Raw genomic sequence first — 27,913 nt, 5'->3', positions numbered from 1 at the left:
ACTTCTCTCATTGGAATATATCTTACGACATCTGATACTGCATGCTGTCTTTCCAGAAACTGAATGGATCACACAATCAACTTCACCTTCATACAAACAAACAAATCTTCATTTGTCCAATGACATAGACATTCACAAATTGTACAGATAAATTCTTTTTACTGTACCTGTCAAGTGTAACATGAACTCATAACTAATGAAATGTACATTTTAAAAGTGAAAAAAGGACAAACAAAATCGACTAAACTGAAATGAAGATGTTGACGGTAGAATGGAAAAGACGATTTTAGAAGAAGTCAAGAACAAGTCTAATGGAGGTGTGTTGAGTAGGTTAATGTTTCTTGGCATGTCCCCAAAACGTCTATAAGACAGTGCTTGTGTCTGCCCCCTGTTGAAGCCTGTGGGTGCCGAGGGAAGGGTGTTAATGGACCTATGCGACGAACAGAGCGGAGGCTTGGAAAAGAGGGGGGAGAACTTAAGCAGAGAGGAGCAGTTAAGTGATTCTCAGGTCAGATCTAATTAAAATGAAGGCTTTTCCTCAGGGGCACTAAACTGTTTTATTGAGAGAAAAATAAAAAGAGGGAAAGAAAGAATTGTGGATTGCAGCCAGAGTTAGACAGAGACCTGGTGTTCCAGGCTTGTTTTTATGTCTGTGTATGTATTTGTTAGTATTTAATATCTGGTCATATATCTGTTTCCCCATATCTCAAATAATGTTTGGCACTTGAAATCATGTAAAGGTCGTTGCTGAAAAGTTCTTTTGGAGAACATATTTATTGATTTATTCAGTATTTACTTCAATTAGAGAATAAGAATAATTACTCCTAGATTTAGATTAAATTTCATACAATACGAAGATATTGTAAGGTTCCCCATAAAATCTTTCTCTTATCTTACAACTTACCCTAAGAATCACAATCAGATGGGAAAGGACCTTTTAAATAATCCTCCCTGTGAATAATTTATTCTTCCTGTCTTGGTACGCGTCAGCCTGTCGCATTTTGGAATGAGGTGTGCTTATGGTTTGTGCATGTATGAGAAAGAGAGAGTGAACTCAGTGCAGGGCCAGTCAGTGGCACGCGATCGGACGACTCAGACGAAAAATATTCACAACATACATCTGATGTGCATCTATTATTTAACAGGGATTTTATCTATTCTGGAAATGTGCATGTGTGTTTTTAAAATACTCTGCTTCTTAGGTCTATATTCATACTCAGGTGTCTCAGACAAATGTTTCATTTGTATTTGTTTGTTTTACTGGTTTATACATTTAATTGATATTCACTAAATAAACAACTTTGATATTTCTGAAGTATATTAAACTTCATTTAAGTTTGATTATGATTGCCTGTCAACAAATTCCAATTTCGCAAGGCAATCTGTGGCTGGAAATTCAATTTTTGTCAACTCAAGGGAATGTGCAGTCTATACGTGTTCTGGTATGGTCAAGGCCCAGAAATCCTAATAATCAACTACTAAAACAATGTTATACAATAAAACACCTAAGTGATATTAGAATTGCACTTGGTGGCTGTGTTTAACTTGAGCAAGAAAATATCTGGTACTTTGCCAAACAATTCTGCCTCCTATGTTCTATCAACACAATGCCGAAATGTTGTTTCTTGCAAACAGACAGTATTAAAGCCAAATAAAACTGGGCATATTTGCTCCTCCTGCCAGGCTGAGTAAAAGTGTGGTCTGCCTGAACTCGCCCTGGAAGTGAAGCTGTTTCATCAGTGAGCAGTGAACCCGTAACATGGTCCATGCACCACTCAGCCCCCATCAGACTAGACTGGCCACATTTGACTCAGTCCTGATTAAAGTATCCCAAGTTGTCTTCAGCTCCCATTACAGAGAGTATGGAAGAGAGACTATAACTTCCATGTCACCCCACATCCATGAGGTCTTGTGGTACTATGTAGTATATGTACGTCTGTTCAAAGAGGGTTTTGCATTAGCATAATGGTAGTGACTGGGCAGTCATAGCCCCCCTGGTGCTTATAAACTGGGTCTTCACCAGATCCTTGCATTTTGAATCATATTATCATTATTTCTTCTGCTGTGGCAAATAGAGCCTAATTTTGCCTTGGGTCCATACATTCTTTTGCAAGTCTTAAAATCTTGTTAAACTGAGATACTATCATCCACAGTAAAGACAAGTCTTATAATTGTATGTGTCAAAGTGAATCAACATGCCTGAATGTTTTATTTGAGACAAAGGAAAATCACTGAAAATTAGTGAGTAGAGTAGATGTTTGTTTTTTTGAAGTACTCTTTATTCAAAAGGCAAATACACCAGATGCTTAATATCAAAAAATAAATAGAAACATATCAGGTGTCTAAAACGCTGCTGATGCACCATAAAGAAATTTAAAATTGCCGTCATTGGCACAAAGTTCCATGGTCGCAGGGGTTCAAAGGTGGAATGTTGATCCGGAGCAGGAGCATCAAACTCAGGAAGGCTCTCTGCTCGGGACCTAAAAATAACTTTCCCACACTCTCACCGCGCAGTGTCCTAGGGGGTCAGGAGGAGGAGTGTGTATGTATTTGTCTGTGTTCTTACTCCATATTCTACTAGTTTTCCTGTTTTAATATGAATATATTTAATTGTTCCTTGTGCAAAAGGTCTGTATTCCAAAATGTTCAAATCAATTGTTCTCTGTCTTTAATAGTTTGGCACTGAGCAAAATTGTGAGCAATTGGATGGGGTAGTTTGTAGAAATGTGCAGATATTATGTTTAAGGAGGATCAAAATATATTCAGGTGAGCTCAATGGTTTTCACACCCCTTAGTTTGAACAGATACTTTTTCCCTGTCAGATGAGACGCAACAATTCCAAAAGGAGCATCTGTCACTCTTGTTGAGCTGCTACAATTTAGAGAACAATGGGTTCTCATAATAGTATACACTACAATATGTGCTTCCTTTAGTCATCAATTTGCATTATTAGTGATGCTTTTTTAGTTGGGCACCACCCTTTTCATTGCAACATTTGCTCCATCACCAATCACAATTTTTGCTAAGTCCTTGCTTAATGAAAACAAATTAGCTCTCATGATCCTCTTTATCTCCACGCACACTAAAAGGCATTTGTTTCAGCTAATCACAGGACCTACTTAACCCCTGCCACAGTGAATATGGTTGTATTTAAAAAGGATTCACCCAACAGTCAACACAGAGTTGTTTAAAGCAGTGTAGACTATTGAAGGATGTTAGCTCGCAGCTGAATGTAGCAGTGCTCATGAATTTTATGAGGGCAAATGTCCCTGTCCTTCAGAGTTCACAGGTGGCCATTGAAAGGCCTGGCCAGATGATGGAGGATAGTTAGTACGCATAGAGAGTCCTGAATAGACTTTAATTGCACTCTGTAGATGAGTCAGAAGGCCAAGAGAAGGACAGTCTACACTTCAAAAGGTATGTTAGAGGGCAAAATAATGGTGCCTTATTGAAAAGTTTGTGACCCTAACCCCTTTGATAGGGCACATGAGTTGGACAGCGGTCTGTTTATGTTCTTAATATAGAACAAAATTCTTTGTGAATTTGCAAAATGTGCTTGTGAACTATCTAACACACATATATGATGAATATGTGAAGGTGGAGCTGGCTCTGGGTGGGAGAATACTCCCGTGTGTGGCTTAACCAAACTCTTCTTTTGTCCTGGACAATGATGAGTGATGATGAGTGACAGGGGTGTTAGGACTGGGATCTGGGGAACAGAATACACCTAAGCAGTGCACAACCAAACTCAGTGAAAAGGTCAAATCTGAGGCAAGCTTCTTATGTACTCGCACAAAGTATTGTTACCAGTGTTGTTTGCTCTCCACGGCATTTCTTTGTTATGCAGTGCACAGGCTAAAATACTGGCTTTAATTTTTGATCATCTCCTATTGTAAATGATGGTGAAATGCATTTTGTCGTGCTTTTGAGCGAGATGATTCGTCAATTACAATTAAAGGTTATAGAAATCATACAAATTCGTTGGCAATCCACAATGAGCTCCTGAAGGTGCTCTATCTCTTCAGGACATCTTCCTTCTCTAAATCCAACTATAACACATATCAGTGTGTACCCTCATTTGAAGCAAGTAAGAGAACCTGCGCAGTTGTCCTTTTGTTCCACAAAATCTATACATTCTGCTTACACAGCCAAACTCTACCCCCCCCCCCCCCCCCCGCGCCTCCCACCCCACCCAAACACACACATTCTGCCCTACTGCAAGTCAGTGTTGAGGAGGACTTGCGTGCAAGTGTTTCCCAGGAGGCAATTGTAGACTAAGGCTTCTGAGGGCCCGGGGATGGCTCTAGATGGCGGTTAGCAAGGAACCAGTATTTTTTTGCCTGCTCTCTTCCTTCCCCTCCCCCCCTTTCTGAGCGCAGGCTGTGATTGTAATGGGGGGTGACAGCTCACCTCTCCCTAGCGTGCCTACGGTCCTCGGAGCGTTAGACCCCCCCACATAACCCCACCACCACCACCCCAAGTCCCGGAAGGCCACAAAGGTTACTCCATATGTTAGTCTGAGGACTCTTATGAATCCATTTTTTTTCCTCAAAAAAGATACATTTTGTAAGTCCACAACAATCCATGATCAGTCAGAAACAGGTGCATTTTTCTTTGAGCCCCTCATTGTTAATATTATGGCCTAGAATGGAGTCCCTGACAGTTGTTTGTTCATTACATTTTTTTTTTTATATATTTACTTTGTTACACTGTCCCTGTTCCTTTTGTATTACTTGCAACTCATTGGTGTGAAAAAAATCTGCAGCCTGGAGTTTCATGTCTGCAGCAGGCTTCATATTTGGAGTGGGAAGTGATCTGATTGCCTGACATCCTACTGTCTGCACTGGGACATCATATATTTTCCTGTTTCTTTCCCCACCTCAGTGTGCATCTGTAAGCATGAACTATATAAGCATGAAGATTGGTACAGATTAAATCCCTTTCATGCACCTGTGTGCACCTTTGAAAAGCTGTTTTACCTCAATTCCAAGAACATTACATTTTCATTATTTTAGTTTGTTTTATTTCAAAAGATAGATTTGTGAATACTTTGATCAGAATGTTTCTGGTGCAGGAAAAAAAGGGCACGGACCAAAAGAGGTTTCTCACACATTGCCTTGTTCCCCCTAAAATCTTACTCTAATTTTACTTGCCAAAACAACCATATACCTCAGCTTATCAAACTTCAAAAGTCTGGTGAAATGAAAAACGGTTTCTCCATTGGAATTTGTGTTTGGAATATTCTATATCCATAGACAATACGATCAAGATTTTAGCTTATGAAGTGACTTAATTTACTTACATCAGAAATCATTTGCTTTCCCGAAAAGAGCAAAGATCCTATTGAACATATTTCTTCAGATATACCTCAGAGAATATGACAGTAACAGCCTCTTTTTTATGTTTAGCCTTAAAAAACTCTTAAGTCTCAAAAGAGAAAAGGGATCTGTAATGCATGAAATAAAATAAAATCATGATACCGCATCTCTTGTGCTCTTCACTGCATATTCTGGGTTTGTGTTTAAGTAAGGCTTTGTGTGGTTCTATGAGTCTGTGAGAGTTGATGCTAGTGCAAGATACTAAAATTGTTTAATGACCAGTGTCTATTGAGGGTAGGGTTTGCGTGTTTATGGGTGAGAAGTAGTGCAATAGTATGTGTAGTGGTGAATATTAGAGGAGGCATAGTGTTAGCAAGGTCACTCTGCGTACAGACAGAAGTGCTTTCCTTTCTCAAGCTCAGCTGCTCGCTCTCTCTCACTCAGTTTTTTTCAGTGTTCCCTCAGTTTACATTTTCTTCTCTTCTTTTAAATATAGTTTGTTTTTATGGGCGTCGCTTTGTCTACAGTCAGGGTCCTTATTCCAATGTAACAACCTTTTTACCCCTTTGGCCACCAGATCTCATTAGGATGCTTAGACATAAGCACACAGGCAAAGTAAGGCAGCACTGCTGTGGGAATCTATATGCAAAGTTATAATATATGTGAAGTAAATGCCTGACGGTGTGTGTGTGTGTGTGTGTGTGTGTGTGTGTGTGTGTGGGTGTGGGTGTGGGTGTGTGGGTGGGTGGGTGGGTGGGTGTGTGTGTGTGTGTGTCCATCTTCCCAGCATCTTTCCAACACCCAGCAGGCCAAAGTGGAATCCCAGCCACACTCCATCTATCACCTCATGTGATGTTTGGGCATGTTTTCTACACCTACTCTGGACACAACTTTTTTTTTTTTTTTTTTTTTTCCTTCCTTTCCTTTTTTTTCCTCCTTCCTTCCTGTGTTCTGTGTACAATTGTACAAATGCATCAACACTTTCTGGCCTCATGGCAGCCTATGTATCGGTGAGGAAGCAGCAGCAGCCTTGTGTCATGTGAATTGTCTTAATTGCAGTCAGTTTCCAGTAATAGGCTGCTTCCATAGATATCAGCCATTAGAGCAATGCTCAGACAGGGGTGGCCTGATTGGCTATGAGGAAGGTGATAAAGAAGCCATGCCTCATTTACCTCCAATTTTTTTGTTCACACATCCCAGTATGAAAGTCAAGCGTGAAGATGGAAAAAGACTGTGTTAAACTGATTTATGTGCTCTCCTATGTGCTGGTAGCTAATATGCACCTTCTGATTGCATTGTCAGCAATCAGTGGCGCTGTACAAGTGAATGGTTTCACTGGCAGGAAGTTGTTCCAGTGATATTTAAATGCCCAAGTTTTCATTAAACGTTCACTTCTCTGGAGTCATTAAATTTATATGAATAGTACATTCCTCTGTTGTGAGTTCATAGCACCCTGCCCATGCCTCGGGCGTGCCTGTTCTGTTTCAGTTCCAGAACCTCAAACCAGCTGCTCTTGTCTGCTAATTGAACAAAACCACAAAGATTCTCATGACTTTACAGACTACACTTTCAAAACTTACAAAAAAATAAATTAAAAAGTTGTTCTTTTCGTAAGATTTTACTGTCCCAACTGTGGATACTCTCATTCCCCTCATTAAATGGTCATTACATGCTATAGGGATGGATAATTTAAGATGACATAACATGCATTGATTTATTGATATTCTGAAGTCTTCTTTTTTGGACTTGTTGTAACAGTTCCACTTCGTCCTTTCACTTCAACTTTGTTAGCAGACGCGCAACATGTGACATGGTGATAGGAAATGTTTGAGTAATTCCATACAGCTTCAGCATCCATTACAAATGGCATAAAACAAAGTGAAGCCATTAAAGATTATATACCCATTATTAGTATGGAAATTAGAAGTGAAATGCCTTAGAGCACTGAAAGCTTGTCACTTGAGTGACAGTTAAAGACACTCCTGGTTCACTGCACTGTATTTAAGATATGTTTGATGTTTTTCAAACTCCATATTTGGCACATTATCCTCGGGTGGCAGCTCATACCTCGTTGGTATTTAAGACAGATTCCAACTAATATTACTGGATCATGGTGGCAGTTGCATTTAAGGGTGCTGCTCACTCATAACAAGGGGCTGTCGTCTGCTGACAGATCACTGTCTGGATGAGAGAGCACAGCAGCATCCCACCTCATTACCGTAGCAACACACTAACCGAGGGACCGACACAGTACTCGCTGTGATTAAGATGTAAATTTCCTCTAATTGGAATGTAAATTCATACATTTATATGAAGACGTCAGCTGTCAGATTGCAATATTGTGTCCTTTTTTCTTCTTCTCCCCTTTTCCCCAGGCAGGGACTAGGTGCCTGTAATCTGTATCATACTCCACCAGCCCATCCTGGGATTTGGCGTTTGTTTAATGCCAAGCCCATTGTCCTTCATCCAGCCCATCATTGTAATTCTTCCCATTCATGTTTCTGTGTTTTGTTGCAGTGTGATTTGCTCTCACTACCTGTGTTTGTTTCCCCATGCATGACTGAGCCGTCAGGGCTTTGGGGATGGGGAGGGACTTTGAGACGGGACTGGGGTCATTGGGTGGCCGTATTTTGTGTGTGCATCGATTACTTCTGCTGAATGTTCCTGAATACAAATAAGTCTGCCACTTTGAGAGGAAGCACATGTATCTGAAGTAATTAATTTTACCCTTGAATGCCAGCTGTGGTGTTGGTGTGATGTGTTCCAAATTGAGCTTTCTCACCAAAAAGGTGTTAATTTAGGGATTTGGCAGATGAAGTAAGTGTATTTGCCAATGTATATTGGCCATATGAATGGAATGCATCTTTTCATCCTGCTAATTCTGAGACTGTGTCATCATGTGGGACTGTGTGGCCACATTACGATATGGTACATTGAGGTTCTTACTTTTGAAGTAACACCATACAAAATTCCACAAATGTTAGGTCTTATGACCAAGTGGAGGATTTTATTGTGGATGAAGAAACTCATATGAGATGATTAAATTCCACCATATTTGGTTTAGTGAATGTGATTTTCAGTTTACCCTAACATTTTTGTGCGTATGATTTGTATGCAGAAAAAAATGAATGTATGAATCTTGTATATAAAATTACATGAACACAACCTACAATGATATAAGCACACATTGCTGCTTTACTAACTTGCGGTCCAGAAATGTCTCAAAGTAATGCTGTACTTAAGATAGGATAGGATAAGATAAGATAAACCTTATTGATCCCCATTTTTTGTCTTTTTGAAATTATCTTTGAAAATGATTAAGCAAAAACTACCACATAAAAACCAACATCCTTTCATCCCTGTTTCTAACAATATTGAGAAAAACACTGATTCAGTTTGAATTTATTTCCAAATTAGTGAAGTAAATAATGAAATGGCATGAAATGTATTACCACAAAAAACGGAAATACTTGGAATTAATCAAATAAATATCAACAAACTGTTTTGAGTTTATAGAACAATATTAAGAAAACTCAAACACTTGCGGAGACTTTAAGAAATTGAAATTATCCCCATTAATTTCTACAACTTTGCAATATAAACAGCTTACAGTTCTTGAGAAAATTATGGTAAGGTTTCCAATTTAGATAAGTATATTTTCCTTTTTCTCTTGTTTATGTTGGTACATTAGTGCTCAACATATTTTATCATTTGAGATCCTTTCACTATTGCATCAACATATATGTTGATCAACTGTATACTGATTAGATTGCACTACTGTGTTATGTGTTGAAATTGACTATTACAGCATTGATATACAATTCACTTTTATTATTGCCGTGAGACTTTTGTATTGTGTATTCAGCAGTAGACCATTTACTTCAGGAATAGACATTAAATTTCATATTTAAATGTTCTTTTGAACCATTACATCTATATCTTATATATATTGTCTGATATTATTTATATTCTAGTGGTTTGTGTTTCTGTTAGTTTGTCGACTTATTGTCGTGTTTTGTCAAGAAGTTGAGATCGTTAAACTTTCTCCCTGGTCCCTCCTGTGTTGTCTCTCTTTTGGGATGTAATATGTTGCTCTAAATATGTGTGGGAGCAGTATTTTTCCTGTTAATCTTAATGTGACCATAGGAATACAAATCACTGGCAGTGGCAGATGTCGGTTCTGATATAGGATTATTTTGTTCCGATGCTGGCATTAAAAACAAAGCTCACAGCTCGTGCAAATATGTGATTTGATTTTGTAAAATCACTTCCTTTTGTGTATAGACCTTGCTGACATGCCAGAGACTGTTCACTGGTTGAACAGAAACAAAAGCAGGAGGACTATTTTGTTGTGTGTTTGTCAAAACATACAAATCATGAAGCATGCAAGGGTGTGTTCTCAAGGATCCTGCAAAGCCTTCCTCGTAGGCAAAGGTAGCGTGTGAAGTCTCACGTGTCACGCAAACGCTTTTGCACGAGTTTTGGGTTGTTGTTGTTTGGCTATTTATCAGAATGTTCACATACTTTGAGAAGAATTTGAACAGATTTTGAAATATGTATTCATGCAGGCTTTGCTCAAATACAATCACAAACTCAAAATGTATTATGATGTCTTATACCAATTTCAAAAAACAGATACTACAGGATTTGACATCACCATGGGTCAGTGTTATAAGGAGAAGGATATTGAAAATATTTGAATTCCCACAAAGAACCACCAGCTGCAGTTGAGCAGGTGTTAAATCATAATAGTTAGTAAATGACAACGAGGTTTTCACACACAGCCAGTGTGGTGTGCACATTTGGCAGCACCTGAAATTCCCATGCAGGTGAAGGTTGTGCTAAACATGAGGAATTCTGACTATGCTGCCATAGCACGTCAATGCTACTCCACCCACCTGTAGCACCAGAGCTCTCTGACATGACCTGTCTCAATTAGCCCTCAATCGGGAAGATATCCTAATAAACCTGCTCCTTTCACACCCATTCCATCTATCACTCTCTGTTTATTACACAAAATCAACAGCCTGGAAACCTGACACGTTCCCAGGCGCTGTTTCCGTTAACCAAGAATTTGCCTCTGGTCTAAAACAGTCTTTTTGGTCATGTGCGTTTGTTTTTGTTTTTTTTTCCTTTTTCTAAGATTAGGATGTGTTTCCCGCATTTAGGAAGTATACCCTTACCACAAATGATGGTATCTCTTACTATCCAACTTTTATCTGTAGAGCCACCTAATATTTTTTCTGAAGAGGTGTGCACCATTCCCTTTTTTTATATTTTGAACAACTTGAATGAATTTGTCTCGAGTTTAAGACCAACATGAAGTGGCTTAAGCTATGAATAATTTATTGTTTATGTGACTTTAGTCACTTATTCATATGCCAATACAAATGCTACATATCGACATCAATATATATAGTTAGGTTCAGATAATTAGCAATAATTACAAAGCATTTGGTCTCATACCCCATGCGCAACACAATCGATGAACAATTAATTAATTGAATTGCCTCTAAATATAGTGTCATCTACAATTGAGAGGGTTCAACAGAAATATCTGTACAAAAACTCTAATTTTCGTTGCTCAAAAATATGATAAAAGAATTCAGAAAATACATAAAAAGGAAAAGATTTATGATATTTATTTAATGCTTGCACAAAAATGTCTATATTGAAAATAATTGCAGTTAAGTGCCCGTGGTCCCCCCATTGAGATACTTTCCCAGGCCTGCCATAAGTAGTTGCCTGTGTATGGTTTTACTGCATTCAGTTTGGACTCTAGCAACAGGCTGGCATTCTCTTTAGGCCTGTTATGGCTTGTTTTCCTGACATTGCATAAGATATTAGAGATAAGAGGTGTGGTGTTAATATGCAGTGTCAAAACAAGTGTAAATGCAAATGAAGGGAGCAATTGTTAGGTTGAGAAATAAATGAAAAGACACAAGTCCAATTCATTACGTATCACCACAGAACATCTCTCTGTCACATTCATTTGACAGGCAAAACCATTATTAGTGCGAATTGCGCCATATTGGGAAGACAGCAAGTAAAGTAAAGGAACCAGTCAAGCTCTGCAGCATCTCACGTCATCGATCAAACATGTTGGAGGAAGTTTTTAGGCTTCAGGCTTTTTTAGCTTCCAATAAAATCTGCGTCAGTAATGTTAAGTGATGATGTCAGTGCTGAGTGCTGAGTGATATTTTTTATCAGACAAATTGTTCAGTTAAATTAAATGATTCCTGTCATAATGTTAGATAGACAATGATAGAGGGGTGTCTCATAACTTCTGAGGATTCAGTAATATTCAGTAATCTGAATTGATGGCCTTTTTTTATTAAACCTGTTTTATTTGGAAGTATTGAGCTGCACTTGTCCTTCGCAGGAAGAATAATTCTGCTGCTCACCAGAAAATGAGATTGTCATCAAACCAAATTGACATAACTGAAAAAGTGTTTAGGGGCCATGACACTAGTTTTAAGTGTTCATTGTCAGCTGCCAACATCAGGAAAGCCTGTGTGTGTATTCCCTGTATTATTTTAAGATTCACATGTAACATTTCCAAATGAAAGAGAGGCGGATATATTGTTTTCATGTGAGTGATTTTGATACGTTCAATATTATGAGAAGTGCAAAAAATATTTTGGACACTATTTCGAGGTAATTAATGGTAATTTTCCAAATTTTAGAAATGTTCAGAATGATTTAAAAGGCTAAAACCTTGCAGGTTGCACACGCTGGAAAAATCTGGCCACAGCTCTTCTGAACCAGATGGAAATTGGATGGAGTTTCTCTTGTAGCGATACCAAAGTACCTAAGTCCAAAAAAAAAATAGATTTGGAAAGAACGAAATGACAAAATGTTTCCTAAAGCTAGGGCTATTTTTCACAAAAATCAACAACATGCTTAAAATTATCTATTTGAGGATCACTGAATCCCTTTAATTGTGATTTTTTTTTTTTTATATGGATTAGTATGTGCTTGGATTCTTATTTTTGCTGATCTGTCACTCTAAGATTCTCTTGCCATACCGTAGACCCAACCAGGTTTTTTTCACCATGATCCAGACTTGACTCTGCAGGTCACTGGGCACTCGCACACACAAGCACACACGCACGCAAACAAATACACACAGGAGTCATAGGAAGGAAGTGGGGCAGAGAGAGAGACAGTCGGAGAAAGAGAGAGACCATTTTGTCCCCCAGGTATGACAGAGTTGCTCATGCAGAAAGATCCCACATGGAGGAGGGAGGGGGGTGAATAAACTCTTGGCTTCCTCTCCTTCCTAATACCCCCTTCCCTGAAAACACATCTGTCTTCTTTCTCTGCTACACACCTTTCCTGCATCCATCCCTCACCTTCTCACTTCAGCATCAGAAACTTTCAATTGCCAAGTGCTTAATTTATTTGTTTATATTTCAGAGCCATTATTTGTCACTTTGTCCTCATAGGTAACTTGTCATAGTCTGTAAATCCGTGTTGGAATGGAGTTCTCTGACTAAAAATATTGGATTCTTGTCTTTATCGCCAATATTGTTTGACTTTTGGGCACACTGCTTTTATCATTACACTGAGCATCTGAGCATCTGAGCACTGAGCGTCTTACATGCAAATATGTGTCGGCTATGCACAGATCACCATTTTAGTTTGTAGCAGAGCTGTCTCATGGCTGCATGTATTAAAACAATTAAACTTTGCCCCTCCCCTGCCACAACAATCATTTGTGGATGTGTTGGGTGAAATTTAGCAAGAAATAATCTTTCTAAATCACTTCACTCTGCTTGCTTTGTGTTTGTTTCATTCTTTCTCTCTCCGTGCTTCTTCTTTGAGCTCTTAAAAAGACTTGGCACCCCCCTGCATGTTCCTCTTTCTACTTCTTTTCTCTGTATTTTTTTCATCATTATCCAACAGCACTTTTCTGTGCGTGCAAATGCTTTCTGAACGGCATCCTTTCTTCCCTTTCAGGGTAGATGTCATTGTTGCTGCCTGTGGGCTGGGTGTATTTATTTAGGGGTAATTGGTATGTGGATGAGTGAGGTAATGAGGTGCATCCACACTTGGCTGCTCCCCTCCCTGAGAGCTGGAGACTGCCGAAGCCTTCCTGGGCTTCAGCTTGAACTACACCACACTGCTGTCTCCTCCACACTGGCCAGAATAGCTCTTTCATACTCAGGTGGACAAACACAATCATTACCGTTGCTGATACCTCAATGACGAGACTGCAGATTTGAAGTGTGTGTGTGTGTGTGGGGGGGGGGTGCGTGTGTGTTCATGTTTATGTATTTTTCACAGGCGCAGAGTGAAATAACACTGCTTGGTTGCATGCCTGTGTCTTTCTTGAGTCCTTGTTTGTCTTGTGGCTTGTGTTTGTATAAGTGATTTTCCCCGTGTGTTTGTAAGTGCATGTACATCAGGCTGAGTGGGTGTTCAATGGAGCTCAAGGAGGACCTTTGGCTCTTATAGCCCCCTGCAAACCTCAAACTGCCCCGGATGTCCTGCAGAGTTACCTAATGATTTCACTTACACCTCCCTTATCTGTCTGGCCCGTGTGGCAGCGACCGTCTGACGCTTCAGCCTTTACATGCCATTTGCTGCCTCATATCCTGTGAAATTCAATTGCACAGCACCAACTGTAGCCAGAGTAGGGAGATTTCTCTCTCTCTCTCTCTCGCTCTTTCTCTCGCTCTCTCCCCATCACTTTTACTTACTCCCTCTGTTTGTCCCACCTTCTCACTCTCACTCTATCAATTATTTTTTTAAATATAAAGTGTTCCATAAAAACACACTTTTACATTTTCTCTGATTAACCTTGGATTTCACTCTTGGAAGTTTCCTGTGGAAGTTTTAAAGCCCAAAGCTTGGATGTTTTAGGCAGCCCACAGGTGTTCAGCAGATAATATTATGCATAGATTGTTTTGTTGTTATCAGGGTAATTGGTGTAGACCTGCCAGCCTTTGATAGACACACAATTACTGTATGTGATGCATAAGTGGACTCATTTTAGGGCTGGATTTTGAGTTGCTAATGGTGCATTATTCAGCTTTTGGTCTGTCCCCAAAAGTGCCGGGCCAAATCAAACACGCCGCTCCAGGGTAATTGAGGCCCACTCTGCACCCCCTGCAGTGAGCAAGGCAGAACTGTAATCCCCTGACAACTCTGACTTGGCCCCAATCTGGCAGGCCGCCCATTTCCCAGCAAAACGCCTAACTCGGCATCAGGGAGAATGAAGAAGCTGATCGTCACATTTGGAACCCTTTCCAAATTTTTTTCTTCTTTTCAAGTAACCACCACCATGTAACCAAATCAGTACACATACCCTTGCTTTTTATTTCATTGTACGGTCAGCACAACGTGGTCGAACAAGCTTTCACCCACCATTGAAATAATATTCTTGGTTGTCGTTCTCTCCTTGGTTTTGTTGTCTATTTATTAAAAGAAATTTGCATAACATTTCATAATATTTTCTTCTTTCTAGTGTCTAACGTAGCTTGAGCAATTTTCCAAAAATTCATCTAAAAATTAAATGATTCAATAATCATTGACATGCTTGAAAATATCAATTTCTTTAAACAGTTTAAAACAAGCTATTCATATTCTAATTCTGATAAGATCCTGGAAATCCTCTAATTTCTATATATTGACGTTGTCATTGAGGAGGATCCTATGAGGTATTCTCTACCAAATGTCTGTCACTCAAAGAAACATAGTCCTTTTTCAGGGGGTGGCTCCCCTAGATGTCCAAAATATCACATTCATAGTAATGATTACATTCTTTTTTAATCAAATTTGAGAGAATCAAAAACCTAGTAGTCTGACAATTAATAGTGAGGAATTTTCAGAGGAATTTCACAAAATTCTTCATATCATTGGAACTAACATGTAATGTACACATTCACTCCATGTTCACCTCACTCTTCACTATGATGATCACAAAACAATTGTTCGGTTACATATCTGTGGTCACAGCGCGGAGTTCTTTAATTGTTCTTTTTTATCTAGCACAGTCTGCCATCTCTGGTAGCGTTCATTTCCAAAGGGTATCACCTGCATTAAATAACAGTTTCTCTGGTTTTTAACTTTGGCAAGCACCCTCCGCAGGGCCTGGCTCACTTTTTAATGGCTTTAGTAAAGCGTAACAATTAACACTCAGCCAGTGCTCTAGGTTAGGAAATGGCTGGTTTGTTTCAGGCTAAATTAGAAAACACAAAACAAGAAACCCCATCACCCACAGTGCTTGTGGGACCTTGGGGTAAAGGGGAAAATGGAAGGTGGTGAATTTTTTGACAGGGCAGCTGAGGTGATGTCTCATTCCCTCTGACATCTTGAATCCCCTAAAGGTGGCTTCACCAACAGTCTACCCAGGAAGCACCTCACCTAGCTGTGGCTAAATTTACACAACCACCTGCCCACAGGGAGTGTACTCGATAGAGATGAGAGCAGAGGTGGAGGTTACATGGGGGTAGATGGCAAATTGGTTGAGTTTGGAGAGGTTTGGAGATGGATCTGCGAGTGCTAATTCATTCTGAGCATACCATGTTTATTCTATTAGACCAAGTTTGCTTTCGTAAATGTTTGGTGTGTCACCGACAATATTTTAACTCAATGCTGAGTATTGTTTTCATAAAGGCTTGCTTTTTGCATGGGCCTGTATAATACTACAAATTATTTCAGGCGGGTTTTTGGGGGATTTTCCAGATTGTTGCAATAGTTCTTTTATCCGTTAGGAATCCCAAAGTGATCAACCAGCATGCGTATTCCGCTATGGCTGTGAAGGTGGTTGATCACCTAACACAATACTGGCACAGATGATAGTGGATCAGACTGTCAGAGAGGCCTCTTCAAGATCAAATTATAGACTACTTTGTATTTGTTGTTTAAGTTACATCCATTCAGCAGATTATATCCATTCACTCTGTCTACGGTAATGTTAAATAAATTTGGAAATTAGTGAAATGTATTTTCCATTTCCATAGTTTGTGAACAGCAGCAAGATTTTGTAACATGCTTTTGCTGGGTATGTGACGTTTTATACAGTGTACCATGTTATACAATTTTTGGGATCAGATTATCCTAAATGGGTCATCTTGAACTTAACAGAGCCCCCTGTCTACATATCACATTGGTCTAACTTTTCTGAAAGTCAGATTGGATAGATTTGTAAAAATATTTCTATTGCTATATTCACAGAGCAAGCTAGATTATCAGATATACCCAGCCAATGCATTCCCATTTTAAATAATAATAATAATAACTCTGCAGTAATATCATGTTGTTACACACAGTAGACCATATTCACCCTCTACTGTTTTTTCATCAAGTTTTTCAATTTTATTTTCATCTTTGAATCAATTGCTTTCTGCAGTTAGCCTCTGACTCAGTCATACGGCAAGAAGTTTATCACCATTCCTTCACATTGAAAAGAATTCTATGTTTACGGTACCAAACATTTCAATAGCATGATAAAATATTAAGTCCAAACTAAATATAAGATTCAGTCAATGATAAAGGACTAACACTTGCACAATATTTGTACAATTATACAAATTTGTACAATATAACTGAAATGTACACAGGATGTGTTGCAGGGCAATTTTATGAAACTGCATTCGTTTGTCCCAGGTTTATATTCTGGCAAATTTCGTGGTTATTGCCAATACACTGCTCTCAAGACAGACAGTCAAATAGAAAGATAACAATTCTAGATGCTCCCCAGTGGCAGAGTTCAGGCTGTTTGCCTGTGGGCTGATGTGGAGTGAATGGCCTTAGAGGCTCTAGGCTGGTCGATGTGTGGCCCGGCTGGTCCAAGTCAGCAGTAATGACTGGCTTTGGCCAGCATGCCTGTTAATGTGAATGGGGTTACTCTGGGCAACACCTTTTCAGCTGGGTCCTATGAAGTCCCCAGTATGGTGGTCTTTGTCCACACAAGGGCTGTCCTCTCAGCAAAAAGGGCTCCTTTTTTGTGAGGACTATCAACTGGTGATGGATTATACCCACCCCCCTTTATTCATTCAGGCAGACTAACAGACACGGATGCATGCAAACATACACACACTCACACAAGCATGCCCTCACAAAGACACTAAAGGTATTACAAGAATATCAACACATCATCTTACACAACTGGGTTTACAGATTATCTAAGACAGATGTGTACAAGTTTTTCATATACTTGTTAAATAACATGCTCCCATTTTGCACTGTTACATTCACAGCACTAAAACTTCAAATTATATTGCGGTACTTCGCTGTCTTAATTTTCACATTTTTGTGGTAATTGACACTTTATTTAAAAAATGTCTCTAAGTCCATTGATTTTTTTTCCTCTTAAAAGCTGAATGTTTTTGTCATTTGCTTTGACAAAGCAGGAAGATGCTGTCAGTATCCAGGGTATTTGATTCTTAAGATCACTGCTATTTATTCTTAAATTTCAAGCTAGAACAATTACTTGCATGCCACTGTAAAGTCAGTGAATTTAGTACTTTCTGCTTCTTGAGGCTACTCCTTATTACAGATCTGTCTGCCTCCCATGAGTACAATAATATGTGACAAGAGGTGTACCATAAAGATAGAAAAACAAGAATATGTAAAACACCAAAACAATCTGTTGCCATTATCATTTGTAACTTGTCCCGTAAGTGTAATGCTTGCACACTGGTCCTTTTTGAAAGTGATTCCCCCTTTCTCTTCTCTAGAGGTCATCCACTTGCCCAGGTTGACACAGTAACCTCCAGACGACCTTTAACTTTGCCAAATGTATTGGCTATAAACTGCATGAAGTCCATCACACAGCAAAAGAGAAGGGAGACATATGGTTTCCTTTTGAAAAACAGCTTGGTTAAGGAAACCCAGATATATTAGACTATTGTTGTTAATTCATGGTGCTAATATCTCTGGCTGACATATGCACTTGCAAGTGGCAGGTCATGTGTGCCACGGGTTTGTTCACATGTAGACTGAGTGCAGTCCATAACAGAATGCTCTTTGTAATTCATTGGCTTTTCTGTTTGGTAACTGATGTGAAAAAGCAATCGGAGACATGGGTCTAAGAGGAATAATTTAACATTAATGAAATACCCTTAGCCTCTGTTTACTTGTTTAGTTGTTAGTATGAGGACAGCGGTAGGATACATCATGAGATAAGAACTTTATTGATCTCCCTTGGGGAAATGTCTTTGTCACTGCAATGTAATAGTTGTAATGTCAAAAAAAAAATCCAATCAAAGCTTAAGTAGGGCAACTGGACCTAGTTGTAGATACTTTGTTTGAGATAGTCTGATTGCCCTTTGTTCTTCTTTGTGAGGAAGCTTTTGCAAGCTGACGTTGCTACCTCTGAATAAAACCAGTTTAATTGCATAACCTTTTTCAGCTTCATGCTTAGCTAAGCTAACAATTTTATGACTTCCCTCTGTTATTTTGATGGGAAGGTTTCACAAAATTGCCATAATTAATACTATCCCTTTTCTAACTTTTGAGACAATTGAGATGTTTTTAAATTGACTACGCCAGCATTCAGACACAGTGAATCAAGCTTTACAGAGAAACTGACCAAGCCATAACTTTTCCTCTCCTGCTTACAAGTAATTTCCCATGACCTCTTTGCAATTACCAGCTGATGAACTTTTCAGTATTGCTTGTTTCTCATCCTTTACCTTATCAGTCTTAACCTCTGACACGAACTGTTAACTGTTCATAAAATAATAAAAAAGAAAAATCTGCATATCCACATTCAATATATTGGAATTTTCCCTCAATGTTTTGTTTTCCGTTAATCTACAATTTATTTTCTGGATTTTTTTATACTTAGCTGCCAGTTTACCTCCAAGCTGTTGCTTCAAAGAGGTGTCTTATAATTTAAAAAAAAAATCTCTGAAGTGTGATTATAAAACCAGGGCACCCATATAGCACTGGGAAACCTGCTCCTGTTGGATGTGTCAGTGATGCTATAACCTCAGGACTTTCATCGTTTGAGGGGTAAAATGTGTGTTTGAGGGGTGGAGGGCGCAAGAGGTCCCCCAGATAGGCTGTCATAACCCATGCTGCCATGCTCTTTGCTATGGGCCTATCTGTAGTGAAGGCAGCACTTAGACATGTTTGTACTCTACGCCCTTTATCCCTCTCCCTCTCTCCCAAGGCACCATGTCACTCCAGGGGTGGACCAGTACTCTCTAGCTGTGCCCAAGTCCATAACACCAACTGAACCCCCCCTTACTACCTTCTACTGCTAGGGTCAATGTGCCCTCGCCCCCCTCACCCTACAATGTCCAGAGTCTATACCAACAATGCCCTCCACGGAAAACAAAACATAACTGAAAGGAGACAAAATGGCCCCACACTGCTTTCCCTGTCAAAGCTCTTGACAGGCCCAAGCAGAGGCCCCCAGAGGAGGACCTCAGTTGAAGATGATGACGACGGAGATAACAAGTCAAGTTGTTATGTTTCAGCGCACTTACACTTTGGCCCTTGTTTGTCCATTTGGTTATTCAGAGGCATCGGAGAACTAACTGATTACCATGCATGTCATGTTTAGGAACATGACAGATACTATTAAATGCTGTTTTACATCAGTCTTTGGAGCGTGAAGGGTAAGTGAGGAGCTGGCTATTCAAGAGAATTGGAATAAACATTCCATTAGGTATTAAAACCTTCGAAATATTGTCAGGTAGTCAATTTCCTGTTTAGACTTGCTCGGTTTTAATGAAATTCAGTCAGTTATTAGTCCTTTTGCATTCTTTCTGTGTTTGGGAATATAATTACACTCAAAATGCTTACTCATCCCTCTGCCTTCCTGCTGCCTATTCTGTCAGACGCATTAGCCATGAAGCAGAAGAAGTGACTTCTCTGTGTCTGAATCTGTCAGTCTGTCTGACTGTCTATATGTATGGCCCTCAGTTGATCCTACATTAGACAACAGGTGACATAGTGAGCAGGTGACCATCGCCCAGCTACCAAAAGAAACCTCGAGGATTTGGTCTCGCTTACACTCTTTTTTTTTTTTTTTTTACTGCACGATAGACTAAATCCAAATTCAACATCCTGCACACCGAGTCTTACGGTGCAACAGCAAAAGACGTACTGAGAGAATGTACCCATTATAATTTTTTTTGAATGAATTGTGCAAGAAACATATTACTATTTCAATCGATACATCATTGGATAAGTATAGCATTAAAAAGGGATTTTTCTCTCACACAATATCGAAAAGTATATTTATCAAGAGGTAAAGATTTTCAGTGCAAAACAGATGTTTAAATGGCAGACACTGAAACATGAAAACTTCTCAAGTCAGTGGGCTATTCACGGGGCAAGTCCATGGATCATGTTGCACACCTTATTATCACAAAAGAAGAGAAAGGTAAAGCTTCTTCTTAGCTTTTGTTCAGTCCAGGTGGAATAGAATTACCGAGGTAGAGGGATTTATGCTGGGCCATTTCTGCATTTTTTTCGGGAAGGCCAGCGGAAGTGTACTCTTTAAATGGTAAGCGTAAATTGGAATGATGGTTTGCTTCTTAAATAGGAAAGCACATCTCCCCATTATGTGGGTTTTGGTATGCTGAAGTTAATACTAATTCCTATACATTCAGCAAATGATTTCTCACACAATGCAGTGTAATTTTAGAGGTGTGAGGGATTATGTCACTGGGAGGTGATTTACCTTGGTTTAGCGACTGGATTGACCAGCAACTCTGGGAAATTTCAGCCAACGTCAGCTGCAAAGTGTTCTACCCTTGGCTGTTTGTAAGTGGAAATGGAGGACACTGACCTGGTCACTAACACTCCCACACAGGTGTTTGCGGAAATTGTTTTGGCGATTAACAGCATCAACTAAAATATGACCCATAAACAGTCAACTTTAGGCACAATTGTTTTGTTTTGGTTTTTTTTGTTTGTTTTCAAATATTTGTTTGATGTGTCTTGTTTTTTTGCATATCAGTAATGAAACAGGACTTCCTAAATGAAGTATATAGCAACATATACAAAGATTTATTCATGATGATTTCTCATTTGATACAAATAAATTCAGCTATAATTTAACTTCACTCATTTCAGTTGAAATGAGAATGACACATCACAATCTCTCAGGAGCTTATTTTGTGCTGACCAAGTCATGATTGTGTTAAGTAGGTGTTTATGATAAATATCATGTCACTTCCATGAGCATTTTCCAACATCAGCTAATCTGATTTGAACGGCCAGACCAGTCGTCATGTGTTCCAACAAGGTGTTGGGTTTCCCATAGTTCTAAGCTGTACAGTGACATGGGCCATTTGAAAGTGTCGCTAAAACTCTATGGAATAAATGACTCGTTAAATTAGCACCTAATACTCTAGTCATTAGCAAGCTGTTACCACCAGTGGAATGCCTTTGATGGTGCTGCTTTGTGTGAGTAAGTCCTTCCTAAGCTCCACCTGGAAAATATGCTCATTTACATTTCAGAATATATTTTAATGACATAATAGAGCAACGGTTACCCAAAAAAAAAAAAAAACATCGTAACTGAGATTTGTGCCCCTTTTCTGACCCGCAAAAAAATAAATATGCAGCCCTCTACAAACAACCCCTCCAATGTTTGGAGGGGAATAACAACAAGCAGCATGAAGCACAATATTTCTTAAGAACCGAACCTCTGGGGTATTAGTAGTAGGGAATTGTCCATTCTGGGGTGATATTAGTAACCCTCTTAGGCAAAGCTAGTCTGTGGGCTGGCCCTGAGGGCTCATTTCAAGTGCTTAGTGCTCGTTTGGAGCTTTGTCACCCCTCAGCCTGTTGCCAGCATGCTCCCTGCCCCTCTGGCTGTGGAATGGAGCTGAACCACAGACCTTTACCCCTACCCGCCACCGGGGAGGAAACACTGACATCACAAGTGTAGCATAAATGCTCACACTAACATTGTGCCGCACGTCTATTTTCACAATTCCCCCCTCCAACAGTGTCACCACAGCCAATGGTCTATTTTCCCGCCATGTACTGCCATCCACCCCCCTTCGTATTTTTTCGCTCTTTCTCCACCCGCATGAAGGTTGCCAGGCAGCAGAGAAAGACTTCTCACACACATGCACCCCACTATGCCTCTGAGGGCTTTCCGGATGTCCTTGTTTACATCATGGAGTGTGCAGGTCGTTTAGAAGCAGACTCAGAGCCTCCCAGACTATGTTTGTCTAAGTCAGACCCTGACCTCCATTAATTTACTGTCAGCGAAAATGTTCATGGCAGCTATGTTGTTGGGCTATAAATTGACAAATAAGTTCAGTAGCTTAACTCACCAGATTAATTTCATACTTTGCAACTCATATGAAATCCATTTATTTGGAGGATGAGGAATCAGCCCCGGTGCAAACTTGAGTGCAGGACAGCAATGTAGACAATGAATGAATTGATGAATAATTTCTTTTGGTACTATTGGCCTGTAAATGTTAGCCACTCTAACATCGGCTGTTACTGATGTCTGAAATGGTTGCTGACAGTCGCTCGGTTGTCTTTCCTCTCTGTGTCAAACCGATCGTTTGGGTTCGTCTGCTCCTCCCTCCAACTTTGATGTTACCATTGATTGTTCTCATCTGCCCCTGAACTCAAAGGTTAGAGGAGCTGAGCTGCACTTCTGGATTGCTTTGACCTTCGCTCTGCACATGCTCAGTGGGTTCACAGAGCCACAGCCAAGCAGAAACAGTGTAGCCAGGACCGTGGGTGCGTGACAGCCAGACAACGGTGTGATGTCTTTTTTTTTTTTTTTTTTTTTTTTTAACTCACCCACTGAGGATGATGTATATGTGATTGATTTTTCTCCTACCCCTCTCTCTACTGTGTTTCCGCTGCAGTGCACTAAGCAGGACTGAGTCCAGGCTTGATCAATGCATTGTTTTTCTTTTTCAATTACACTTCACTGAGCTAAGGACACGAAAGGTTACACAGGTGAAGTTTGGCAGAGGCGGAGGCAGAGCAAGGCCCATCTATGAGTTTGCATGGCTGTTGCGAGATTAATTCATTTTGTCATACAGGACTGAATGAGGTTATGTTTGTAGTTCTTGTGTATGAGTCAGAATATAGTAATTTCATAAATATGTTCATGAATAAGATAAAAAGGCATGTCTTCTCAAAGTGGGAAGTTTTTAGGTGAATGAATGGAAAAAAGTTTTAATTGAAAACTCAGACCCATTTGTCTCGTGAGGTCTCTTACAACTACATTTATGCACAGCTTGGTTAATACATACTGTCTATCTTGTACCTTTTCGCTTACTGAGAATCTTCAGTCTTTTCGTCTCTTCGTCCTGTGTAACCTTACCTTAACCATCCTACATTAAATTATAGGTTCTTCACAATGTCTCAGTAGTCACCTGCTTCAGATAATTTGGAAGGCTGCATAAAGACTGCTCCTCTTGTTTCAGCACACAATGGGACATAAAGGAGGCCTCCCGAGCATGACTTGCCTGCACTCTGTGAGCCACAGTAGCGAGAGCAAAAAGCTTCATATTGATCATGAACATTGGTGATGTGTAGCGTGTGGCAATTTAGATCTTGGTGTTTCAACGCTCTCAATCCCTTCGAAATCTTTACGCAGCACAGGAAGGAAGTAGTCTACCCTCGAGGGGTAAGGAGTATTGCGTAGTCTTGAATTATCTTTAAGTAATGACGCTGTTAAATCCTGTACCCAAACACCTACTCATTAAGAAAGAGATAAGTATCTGTGGGAGTGGAGGAGTTTTCCTAAACCTGCATGTCTTGAGGGGGTAAGACTGTGTAGGGCAGGTAAGGTTTAGAGGGCTGGGCAAGGTTTGGAGGGCAGGCTTTGACCAGAAGGTTTCAGATGTCATAGCAAATTCTTTCATGGGAAATTACAGGGTTTACCTGCTCTTGTACCCGGGATGCCTTAATTCCGATTTAACCTTCTCAAAAGATGCTCAAGCAATACACTACTCAATACCATTGCTGGGTACACACTTGAATCTAGAGATACTTCACCTCCTCTCACACTCTTAGCACCATTTTGTTCATGAAGTGCCAGTGGCGGCTTTTTTCGCAGCTTCTGAAGAGAGCAGTGTAGCCCCTCTTAAGCTTTATAGTAGTTGGCGTGTTGGTCTTAGGGGGCTTTACATGAGTGGCCCTCATTAACCTCTTAGCGTCTTTGTGCTCTGAGTTGGCACAGGGCTGCTCCACAGATAAGCTTTGCAATGAAACAAGTTATTCAGCTAAAAGACTTGATTCTAATGAATAATACCCTTACTTCATACGCATGCCCTTGTGTTCCATGTACAACTTTTCAAAACACCCCCTTCTCCATACACACACATTCCCTGAGATGTAACAGACCTAAAGTTCCCTGAAGCTTTTAGCAACATGCTAGCTGGTTTGCTGTACGCTGCAAGTGCTGAAGCATCTAATGCAATTTCAACGCAACATGGCTCTCTGTGAACAAACTCTGAAGGGTACCATCTACTGTATGTTGATCCCCTGAAGTGCTTTCCTTTTTTTACCAGTTGATCTGCTAATCTGCCCCACCTTTTCTCTTTCTCTCTCTCTGATTTCTGTAGAGATTGCATTTGCCCCCAGACTTGTCTGAGACAGTGAGTCGCGTGCACAGAGGGGAGCTGGCAGGAGCGGCCATAGTGTCTTCAGCCTGTGGCGCTGGCACTTCCGGCAACAAGCACCTGGATTTCTAGAGCTCCAGCACAGACGCTGCAGGCTACAAACACCTGGAATGCTGCAGTGTTGTTCTCTTTACAGTGGTGACCATGTTGTACTCTTGCCCACACATTGACATCTGTAATAACCATGACTGCAATTACCAACACCTGCCAATTGGTTCAGCCAGGGGTGAAGATGTAAACATCCGTAGTACCTCCACTTAGAACAGGCAGATTCCATTCTATATTTCAAGATGATTTCTATATTTCAAGATCCACGACACACAGGATAATTATCCGGAAAAATGCACATTCCATTATGTCATAAGAACTACATTCAACTTTTGGTTTTGACATACTGAATTGCATTTTCTTCACGCTTGGAATAAATTTACTCTACAGTATTTCAAACTGTGTGTGGCATGATGACTACTCAACCAAGATCAGATTTTGCTCAACAAGATGTATTAGCTGTCCGTCCTCCAATTTCCAATGAAACAAAGGTAGTTTTTTTTATGACTGGCATGAGTTATTATCAATACTCATAACAAATTGATTGGCATTATGGATTGTTTTTATTTTTCATATGAGCCTACAAGCAAGCTCTGCTTAGAAAAAATATGTCTTGACAAAATTTAAATAATTCAACTGTACTCATCCCAGGTCCAGGCCAGGAAATGAACGATAACTCCTCCTTATCTCCATGCTGGAAATCAATTGCTCACAGCTTGAAATGTTCTTTTGTAAACAAATAAAATTAAATGCACAATATATCAACACACACTTTCACTTACTACACCATCAGAGCAGTTTTGACAGTGTAAGTGTAACATGATGTCTGGTCTGCCTCACCAGTTTCAGGTGCAATTCGGGATGCCTACATTTTACCCTGCTGTGTTGGTGAGCGACATCTATCTCCAGTTAGTCGAGTGAGACTACAGGCAGAGGATAGGAGAGCAGGATTCTGGTGCAGGCTTCACACCTCATCAGGCATGTTTGCTGGGTGAGCTGCTTTGCCATGACAAGCCCAAAAGAACAAATTAGGTCAAATAGTGACATGGAGAAATCCCCCCACCCCCCAAAATACGTAAGAAAATTAAATATTTCATTTGAGCTTTCTTTACTGTTGAATTCGGTTTGAATATTTTTGTGTGTGAAAACTGGCAGTGTTGGTAACCATCTGCAACACGTGTGGAGAGGGTAGTGTTACCTGACAGTTTCATGCATGAATGGAGCGCTCTTCTATTGTGTATATGAGAGAGAAATGACATGCACAGGTCACAAATACAGGTGAAGGAAAGCTTGTGTTGTCTAGATAAAAACAGTTTCCCAAGTTAGAGTTGAAGAGGTGACATATTCAGGGTACACTTTTAATGGAGATAAGAGCAAAAGAGATGTCTTTTGGCATTGTGTTTTTTTGTTGTTTTTTTTACACACGCCATATCTGAAAATCACCATTCAACAAATTCAGCTATTTTTCCATCAGCGTAGAGAGTATTAACTTAAGTGTTAAAGTTCTTATTCTAGAATTTTATCATAGATATAAAATTATTAATGACTTTTTAATGTCTTACCACATTGGCTGTTGTATGTCACACAAATTGCAAGATGTGTGTTTGCACTCAGTGACATTTTTTTTATTTTATTCTAATGGGGCTTTTTGGTGTGGCTTATTCCCCACAATTTCTTTTCCATAAATATTTCAGTCTTGTCATTCTTTTTCAAAGTCAGTTTTTGACAGAAATGCTAAAAATGAGCTATGAAGAGTTCAAAACTTGACAGTCACACATTGAAAAAGAACCGATTGAAAGGGCATGTGGGACTATTTGTTAAAACTGACCTCCTTTAAGTCGCCAATAACGAGAAAAGCGACCGAGCATTGAAAAAAAGGCCTTTAACAATACTCCCCCAGAAGAGGCCTTACCAAGGCACAACTCATTTAACTGCAGAAGCTTTAACTGACATATTACGGTATATAATGACCTTCACATCCCCACTGATTACATTTTGAGCCACCTCTGTAAACACACATTTCAGCTCACTAATACAGACCAACAGTAAATTCTCTGAAGTGTTGATTATAATTAAGTCATCCGGGCTGTCACATACTAAGATGGGACATGATTTGCTGATTTTGCAATTTTAGTAATATTGTTGTTCATGTTTTCTCAAACAGCAAAAACTGAAGTGTATCAGCTTTCACACGCTTCTGTCAAGAGTTTGCTTTCCAAGTAATATTTTTTGGGGTCTCATTAAAAGCTGGTTAGAAAATGGGAGGTTCTCAGGAACTTCAGACAAACTTTTATTGCCTGACTTTGCCAGGCACAAAAATTACACTAAAACCTTTTCATCCCGAAGCTTTGTATTATTTAGACTTCCACTAATTGAAGACATTCATAGACTTTCAACCTCTTTCACTCCTTCTCTGTAATTATTAATGGTCCTCCTCTGTCTTTGCACAGTCATCTCGCCTGTGCTCTCCACTACTCCCTGTACTCCAAGGAAATTATTCTCCTTTCGGATTGAAAGATTGTTTTAACCTCAACATAAAAAAAGGAGCGCATGTTTCCTGAAACCTCTGATCAGATTGCTAAATATTGAGTGAGATGTATGGATTCATCGGATCGACCTGTGCAAGGTGCAAGATATTAGGTGCTGTTACATGCTGTGTGAATGTTACCTGACCTCACTCTTTGCTGAACATCCTCTTCTTTAGATTTCTCGTGCATACACACACGCACACACACACACACACACAAACACAACCCCCCTGCTGAGGCAGCAAGTGAAGCAAAATAACTCACTCTGCCACACAATCGCTCCTCTGCCTCGCTCTAGGCACTGACTGCTTTATTTCAAAGCCTTTTTTCCCCTCTTTCCTGCTCCCTCCTTCCCCATTGGTTCTGTATTTTTTTTCATACCGTCGTAACTCTACAAAAACAAGAGCCAGTGATGGTGAATTGCTTGACCTTTCTTATTGTG

The 27,913-nt window shown here is 39.8% G+C and overlaps 1 protein-coding gene across 2 annotated transcripts in view; it reads left to right on the top strand.

Annotated features, from left to right (window-relative positions):
• Positions 1–27,149, top strand: part of elp4 (elongator acetyltransferase complex subunit 4) — a 51,471-nt gene extending 24,322 nt beyond the window's left edge. Inside the window, exon 10 of one of the 2 annotated variants that reach the window (XM_086174787.1) lies at positions 24,839–27,149. In XM_086174787.1, the coding sequence (XP_086030913.1) occupies positions 24,839–24,967 (129 nt within the window). In that variant the 3' untranslated portion in view covers positions 24,968–27,149. Of the gene's footprint in view, positions 1–7,693; positions 7,787–24,838 lie in introns of those variants that run through there. The other variant, XM_086174788.1, reaches the window with a different exon arrangement.
• Positions 27,150–27,913: the final 764 nt, after the last annotated feature.

This window comes from Fistularia commersonii, chromosome 27 (genome assembly GCF_037954325.1).
Source record: "Fistularia commersonii isolate RoL2024-O1a breed Wild chromosome 27, RoL_Fcom_v1.0, whole genome shotgun sequence".
Classification (NCBI taxonomy): domain Eukaryota; kingdom Metazoa; phylum Chordata; class Actinopteri; order Syngnathiformes; family Fistulariidae; genus Fistularia; species Fistularia commersonii.
This window is presented reverse-complemented; position numbering and strand designations above follow the sequence as displayed.